Genomic DNA, 9,054 nt, shown 5'->3' on the forward strand with positions numbered 1-9,054 from the left:
TGACAGACACTACACATATAGGTGATGATTAACTGCGCAAAAAAATGTCCTACACCATAAGATGTGGGCGTGGCATGGTGCCAAACTTGGCGCTAATGATTTATGGCCAATTTTGGGTTTTAAAAAGGTTTCGTTTTTTATTAAACTCCTCCTAGGGACTTTGACCAAATAAGTTGTGGTTAAAATAACATATACTACACATATAGGTGATAATAAATTGCGGTAACATTTTGTGTACGCCATAAGATGTGGGCGTGACATTTCGTAAAACTTTGCTCCGATGGTTTTTGACCATTTTTCAGCAAAAAAAAAGGGGTCATACTTTAACAAACTCCTCCTAGGGACTTTGACCAAATGAGTCGTGGTTAAAGTGACAGATACTACACATATTGGTGAGGCTAAATTACGGGGGGATAAAATCCTGCATCATAATATGTGGGCGTGGCATGCCACCAAACTTTGCTCCAATGGTTCTTGGCCATTTTTTGCAAGAAAAAAGGGTGGTACTTTAACAAACTGCTCCTAGGAACTTTGACCAAATAAGTCACAGTTAAAATGACAGATACTACACATACTGTATAGGTGATGATAAATTGCTAAAAATGAATTCCTACACCATAATATGTGGGTGTGGCCTGGCGGCAAACTTAGCTCCGATGGTTTTTGGTTATTTTTCAGCAAAAAAATGGGTGGTACTTTAACAAACTCCGCCTATGAACTTTGACCAACTGAGTCGTGGTTAAAATGACAGATACTACACATATAGGTGATGATAAATTGCGGAAAAAAAATCCTACACCATAAGATGTGGGCGTGGCATGGCGCCAAAGTTTGCTCCGATGGTTTTTGGCCATTTTTTGCAAGAAAAAAGGGTCATACTTTATCAAACTCCTCCTAGGGACTTTTACCAAGTCACAGTTAAAATGACAGATACTACACATATAGGTGATGATAATTTGTGAAAATATGTTGCCTACACCATAATTTGTAGGCATGGTATGGCGCCAAACTTTGATCTGATGTTTTTTTTGCTATTTTTGTGTGGAAAAAAAAGGGTGGTACTTTAACAAATTCCTCCGAGGGACTTTGACCAAATAAGTCGTGGTTAAAATGACAGATACTACACATATAGGTGATGATAAATTGTGAAGAAAAAAAATTCCTACGCCTTAATATGTGGATGAGGAAAGACCGCTGTGTGGTTTTCTTTAATGCTAAAGATAAAATGTTATGCAGAGGTGTACTTACAACTTTTTAATAAACACATGATACTATTTATTGCTGGGCACAAAATATGTTCTTCTTCCTGAAGGGGGTGTAACAGATAATACTTGCACTACGTAAAAAATAAATAAATAAAAAATTGCCAGAATTTTATTAGTAAAATTGACAGTAATTTTTACTCTGAATTACTGTAAATAAAACTTTGATGCCATGTTTTTGTTTTTTATACACAAGTTAAAAATATAAGAAAATCCAACAGTGGGCATGCGTCGCATACCAAGATATCTGACTCTGAGTTGTATACCTTCAAAAATAGCTAAAAAAAGATAATATGCTAATGTTAGTGTGCTAACAGTGAGCATGCATCAAGTACCAAAATATATAAAATAATATATATATATTTTTTTTTAACCTTAAGGGCTCCCTTAAGTTTGACCAAAATGGTGTCAGTCATAAAATATATTTTTTTTAAAGTTAGATATTATTATTATTATTATTATTTCTGTACTTTATCCTACACTTAAATCTGTAGATCAACTTCAGGTCTATCTGTCGTTATAAAGTTGTTGTTTTTATGTTTTATATCCTTTTTTTTTTTTAACAGAAAGTTAGTTTTTATACCAAAAACACAAAATATGGAATATTTTCCCCAAAAACTATTTTAAAATGGAATATTTGATGTGAAGTAATTAGAACCTTAAATATGTCAATAATTCATGACAACATTGATTTTGATTCATTATTATTTGTTGACAGTTTAAGAAAAGAAACATCCCACCAAAATATTTGGGGATCCAAAAGGGTCCCACTCATAAAAGTGTTAAAAATAATCTTTTTTTTTCAACACTTAAATCTCTCGATCAACTTCATATCCATCCCTCGATTCTACATTGTTTTTAAAAATGTTTTTTGGTCAGTTTTTTGCCTTTTTTGTCAAAGATAACTGTTGTTTTTGTTTTTTTCAAAAACACAAAATACACAATATTTACCTCAAAAAACATTTGATGTGAAGTATTTGGAGCTTTAATAATTCATAACAACATTGATTTTGATTCATTATTATTTTTGAGCAATGATAGTTTAAAAACAAACAGTCTGCAAGGCAACTTTGTCTTAATAAAGTCAACTTTGCAACTTGTTATTGTTACTTTTCACCTGTTTACTCTTTTAGTCCACTTGTTTATGTTTCTTTCTAACAGTGTTTAGAAGCCCAGCGGTTTGCTGCAAATTCCCCCTAAGATATGATGATTATTATTATATTATTTAGCACAATGTTTGTTATGGTGTTGTAATTCTCTTCCCTTCAGGTGCCACAACATCAAGCAGTTCCATACCCGCCGCTGACCACGCCCCGTCATGTGACACCTCGGACTTTGGTTGCTGTCCTGACGGCGAGACCGCGTCAAATTCATCGGAAGGATCCAACTGTCCACGTAAGTTCAATACCTTCAAATGCTAATACTGTTTTTTCTAGACTACAGAGTGCACCGGACTATAGGCCACACCCACTAAATTCTAGAGATAAAAATATTTTTCCATATATTAGCCGCACCCGACTATAAGCCACACCCACTAAATTCTAGAGCTAAAAATATTGTTTTCCATTTATTAGCCGCACCCGACTATAAGCCGCACCCACTAAAGCCCAGAGATAAAAATATGTTTCCGTATATTAGCCGCACCGGACTATAAGCCGCACCCACTAAATTCTACAGATAAAAATATTTTTCCATATATTAGCCGCACCGGAATATAAGCCGCACCCACTAAATTCTAGAGATAAGAACATCTCCAAGTATTAGCCGCACCGGACTATAAGCCGCAGATATATATCATATATACGTTGTGAAATTAGTTATTTACATAGATATATTCTGTAAATGTTTATTTACATACCTTAATTGTTTCCAAACGGTGTCTGTAACACGGCAGTAAAACGGCCGATCAAACAAAACAGAAGTCATAGTCGTGGACCCATTAGCTGCGCAAGCTAGCTTTCCAATCAACTAAACAGACTCAATAACTCCACAGTGACGTGTTGGTGAATTTACTGAGGAATTTGTGAAAGTGAAACTGAAAGTTATGAATAACTCGCAAACGTGTCAGCATAATAGCTAATGCTAATGACGCTAGCTTGACGACATTACGATAGCATGTACAAATATGCATGAAAACACTCCTGCAGATGTCACATGGAACGCTTTAGTAAGTAAGAATTGTTTTAGTTATATTGTAAAACTTATAACGTTGCTTAGAATGATGAATGAAGAATCCATACGAGTAAAAACGCCATGGACGGCGTTCACAATCAACCACAACAGCACATTTGTTCATATTTCCAAACGATATGATTAATGAACCCAACACATTTTTTTTTCCGGGGGAATGTTTGTATTTGGAGTCCACAAATGTTCCGCCATCTGCGGTAAACAAACAGACCAGCAGCTGCTTCTCCTCAATCATCTCCTCCCTCAAAATACGAGCAGATGGATAGGAAGTCAACAAATCTTCACGCCGGGACAGAATATGGCCGACGTTTGTCACGACTGGAAGTAATGATCCCGTCACAAAACTGTGTGTGTGCGCGCGCGTGTGTGTGTGTGTGTGTGTGTGTGTGTGTGTGTGTGTGTGTGTGTGTGTGTGTGTGTGTGTGTGTGTGTGTGTGTGTGTGTGTGTGTGTGTGTGTGTGTGTGTGTGTGTGTGTGTGTGTGTGTGTGTGTGTGTGTGTGTGTGTGCGTGCGTGCGTGCGTGCGTGCAGTTGTACTTTGTGGATAAAAAAGTTGGCCTGTAACAAAAAAAAGTCATAGTTTTAGTCATTTAAAGACTTAAAATATGTATAAAATATCAAAGCTCTTATTAAGATTAAAATATTTTTCAAAAAACTTTAAATAAACCAATGTTTAAAAAAAGGAAAATATTTACATAGAAAATATTTTTTTTAAATATTTAATCTTGAATAATTGTGTTTTGTTCACAATTAACTCTATATTTAATCAGCGATAGTGAAGATAAAAAGTTGCCAATGATAAAAAAGTCATAGTTTTTGTCATTTAAAACCTTAAAATATTTATAAAATATTAAAGCTGTCAAAAGATTAAAATATTTTTCCAAAAACTGTAAGTAAACAAATGTTTAAAAAAAGAAAAATGTTTACATAGAAAATGTTTTTTTTTAAATATTATATAATCGCGAATAATTGTGTTTTCTTCACAATTAACTTGTATTTAGTCAGAGATAGTGAATATAAAAAGTTGCCAATAATTTAAAAAAATCATAGTTTTAGTATAATATTTACATTTGAAAAAAGATTAACATATTTAATCGTGAATAATCGCGTTTTGTTCACAATTAATTTGTATTAAATCAGAAATTGTGAAGATAAAAAGTTGCCAATAATAAAAAAATCAGAGTTTTAGTCATTTAAAACTTTAAAAATATGTATAAAATATTAAAGCTGTCAAAAGATTACAATATTTTTCCAAAAAATTGAAATAAGCAAATGTTTAAAAAAAAAAACAATTTTTACATTTAAAAAAAGATTTCAATATTTAATCGCAAATAATCATGGTTTGTGTCTTTTTGTGTCTTTCTCGACATCTCTGGGTCTAAGTTGGATGTTAAAGTGTACCAATTTGTGGGTTTATGTCCATAACTTTCTACTATCCAGGTGATTTGACACCTGGATAGTAGGGACGGCGTGGCGAAGTTGGTAGAGTGGCCGTGCCAGCAATCGGAGGGTTCCTGGTTCGATTCCCACCTTCTACCAACCTAGTCACGTCCGTTGTGTCCTTGAGCAAGACACTTCACCCTTGCTCCTGATGGCTGCTGGTTAGCGCCTTGCATGGCAGCTCCCGCCATCAGTGTGTGAATGTGTGTGTGAATGGGTGAATGTGGAAATACTGTCAAAGCGCTTTGAGTACCTTGAAGGTAGAAAAGCGCTATAAAAGTATAACCCAATAACCCAATTTGTCATCTAGAATTAACTTTCACCAACTCAGAGGCCATGCAGCAGCTCAATATGTCAATATAGCAGCATAAGCTAATTTTCTCTCTAAAAGTAGTTCCTCTGTGTTAGCGCTCATAATAACAATATCACTAATACTTGTTACTATTCAGGTCACTTAATATTAATGGAGCGTTGTTAGCGAGTTTTGGATGTTTTTTTAGAGGGCTTTATGGGTGCAATCGAGTAATAGCATTAACTTCTTTGTTAGCCTCCTCCTACTTGCCGTATTTTATGATTTAGAATGCATCAAATGTGTGTTCTTGTCTTACATAACGATTGTGAACGATTCCAAAAAGAGTGCTGAGTGTACACGACAGGAGCGAGCTGATAAAAGTTTGCATGTTGGCAAAATAGTGCAAAGTAATGTTATTGATGACTTTTAGTTTTGTACCTCGAAATTTGTCCAAAATGTTAACATGATCAATGTTAGCATGTTGGCAAAATAGCGCCAAGTAATGTTATCGATGACTTTTAGTTTTGTACCTCGAAAAATGTCCAAAATATTAACATGATAAAAGTTAGCATTCTCGTAAGATAGCATCAAGTACATGTATCTATAACTTTTAGTTTTGTACCTCGAAAATTGTCCAAAATGTTAACATGATAGAATTTCGCATGCTTGTGAGATATCATTAAGTACATGTATCTATAACTTTTAGTTTTGTACCTCAAAAATTGTCCAAAATGTTAACATGATAAAAGTTTGCATGTTGGCAAAATAGCGCAGAATAATGTTATCAATGACTTTTAGTTTTGTACCTTGAAAAATGTCCAAAATGTTAACATAATAAAAGTTAGCATGCTCGTAAGATAGCGTCAAGTGCATGTATCTATAATGTTTAGTTTTGTACCTCGAAAAATGTCCAAAACGTTAACATGATAAAAGTTAACATGATAAAAGTTAACATGATAAAAGTTAACATGTTCGTAAGGTACCACCAAGTACATGTATCTATAAGTTTAAGTTTTGTACCTCGAAAATTGTCCAAAATGTTAGCCTGATAAAAGTTTTCATGTTGGCAAAATAGTGCCAAGTAATGTTATTTATGACTTTTAGTTATGTACCTCGAAAAGTGTCCAAAATGTTAACATGGTAAAAGTTAGCATGCTCGTAAGATTGCGCCAAGTACATGTATCTATAACGTTTAGTTTTGTACCTCGAAAATTGTCCAAAACGTTAACATGATAAAAGTTTGCATGTTGGCAAAATAGCGCCAAGTAATGTTATCTATGACTTTTAGTTTTGGACCTTGAAAAATGTCCAAAATGTTAATATGATAAAAGCAAGCATGCTCGTAAGCCAGCATCAAGTACATGTATCTATAACTTTAAGTTGTGTACCTCGAAAATTGTCCAAAATGTTAGCCTGATAAAAGTTTGCACGTTGGCAAAATAGTGCCAAGTAATGTTATCGATGACTTAGTTATGTACCTCGAAAAGTGTCCAAAATGTTAACATGGTAAAAGTTAGCATGCTCTCTTTTAGTTTTGTACCTCAAAAATTGTCCAAAACATTAACATGATAAAAGTTAGCATGTTGGCAAAATAACGCCAAGTAATGTTATCTATGACTTAGTTTTGTACCTCGAAAATTGTCCAAAATGTTGACATGATAAAAGTTAGCATGTTGGCAAAATAGCGACTAGTAATGTTATCGAGGACTTTAAGTTTTGTACCTCAAAAATTGTCCAAAATGTTAACAAGATAAAAGTTAGCATGTTGGCAAAATAGCGCCGAGTAAAGTTATCGAGGACCTTAAGTTTTGTACCTCGAAAATTGTTCAAAATGTTAACATGATACATTTTAGCATGCTCGTAAGATAGCGTCAAGTACATGTATCTATAACTTTTTGTTTTGTACCTCGAAAAATTGTCCAAAATGTTAGCCTGATAAAAGTTTTCATGTTGGGAAAATAGTGCCAAGTAATGTTATTTATGACTTTTAGTTATGTACCTCGAAAACTGTCCAAAATGTTAACATGGTAAAAGTTAGCATGCTCGTAAGATTGCGCCAAGTACATGTATCTATAACGTTTAGTTTTGTACCTCAAAAATTGTCCAAAATGTTAGCCTGATAAAAGTTTGCATGTTAGCAAAATAGCGCCAAGTAATGTTATCAAGGACTTATAGTTTTGTACCTCAAAAAATGTCCAAAATGTTAACATGATGAAAGTTAGCATGCTTGTAAGATAGCATCAAGTACATGTATCTATAACTTTAAGTTTTGTACCTCGAAAATTGTCCAAAATGTTAGCCTGATAAAAGTTTGCATGTTGGCAAAATAGTGCCAAGTAATGTTATCGATGACTTTTAGTTATGTACCTTGAAAATTGTCCAAAATGTTGACATGGTAAATGTTAGCATGTTGGCAAAATAGCGCCAAGTACATGTATCTATTACTTTTAGTTTTGTACCTCAAAACATGTCCAAAATGTTAACATGGTAAAAGTTAGCATGTTGACAAAATAGTGCCAAGTACATGTATCTATATCTTTTAGTTTTGTACCTCGAAAATTGTCCAAAACATTAACATGATAAAAGTTAGCATGTTGGCAAAATAGCGGCAAGTAATGTTTTCTATGACTTAGTTTTGTACCTCGAAAATTGTCCAAAATGTTGACATGATAAAAGTTAGCATGTTGGCAAAATAGCGACGAGTAATGTTACCGAGGACTTTTAGTTTTGTACCTTGAAAAATGTCCAAAATGTTAACATGATAAAAGCTAGCATGCTTGTAAGATAGCGTCAAGTACATGTACCTATAACTTTTAGTTTTTTACCTCGAAAATTGTCCAAAATGTTAGCATGATAAAAGTTAGCATGCTCGTAAGATAGCGTCAAGTACATGTATGTATAACTTTTATATATTTTCTATGAGAATACATTTTTTAAAATATGTTTTCAGGCCATCTCCATGCAACCACAAGAAGCTTTTTTAACCTGCAACCTGTTTTGAAAAAGTTGTATTATAACTATCGAACCAAATCATACATTGCAAAATGAATCGAATTGTCACCCCAGGAATCGGAAAAGAATCGAATCGTTAGGTACCCAAAGATTCTCAGCCTTAATAAAAACTGTAGTATGACTATGACAAAGTTGATCAGACATAAAGTGATTATAAAAACTAGGGTGCACAAACAGTCAATTCACATCTAATTGTGATTCTTTAGTTTTTAAAAAACATATTTTTACTGATTTTATATAAGAATCGATTTTAAAAAGACCCTTTGAGGCCACATGTGTGCAACCACAAGGAACTTTTTTAACGTGTAACCTGTTTTGAAAAAGTTGTATTATAGCTACCAATCCAAATAATACATCGCAAAATGAATCGAATCGTCACCGCAGGAAACGGAAAATAATCTAATCGTTTGTTGGCCAAAGATTCAGATCCTGAATAAAAACTTTAGTATGACTATGACAAAGTTGATCAGACATAAAGTGATTATAAAAACTGAGGTGCACAAAGAATCGATTCACATCTTAATTGCGATTCTTATTCATCGCGATTCTTAGTCATAGTCTTATTTTTTTTAAATAGTTTTTTTTTTTATAAGAAAATTTATGAGAATAAATTTTTTCAATATGTTTTCAGGCCATCTCCATGCAACCACAATAAGCTTTTTTAACCTACAACCGGTTTTGAAAAAGTTGTGTTATAACTACTAATCCAAATAATACATCGCAAAATGAATCGAATTGTCACCCCAAGAATCGAATCGTTTGGTGCCCAAAGATTCACATCCTTAATAAAAGTTAAGTATGACTATGACAAAGTTGATCAGAGATAAAGCAATTATATAAACTAGGGTGCACAAAAAAA

The 9,054-nt window shown here is 33.5% G+C and overlaps 1 protein-coding gene across 10 annotated transcripts in view; it reads left to right on the forward strand.

The window, feature by feature from the left end:
* agrn (agrin) overlaps positions 1-9,054 on the forward strand; it is a 595,247-nt gene that overhangs the window by 475,261 nt on the left and 110,932 nt on the right. For all 10 annotated transcript variants that reach the window (XM_062057528.1, XM_062057540.1, XM_062057542.1 and 7 more), the window contains one exon: positions 2,532-2,657. In XM_062057528.1, the coding sequence (XP_061913512.1) occupies positions 2,532-2,657 (126 nt within the window). The remainder of the gene's footprint in view (positions 1-2,531; positions 2,658-9,054) is intronic.

Source organism: Entelurus aequoreus, linkage group LG01 (assembly GCF_033978785.1).
Source record: "Entelurus aequoreus isolate RoL-2023_Sb linkage group LG01, RoL_Eaeq_v1.1, whole genome shotgun sequence".
NCBI lineage: Eukaryota > Metazoa > Chordata > Actinopteri > Syngnathiformes > Syngnathidae > Entelurus > Entelurus aequoreus.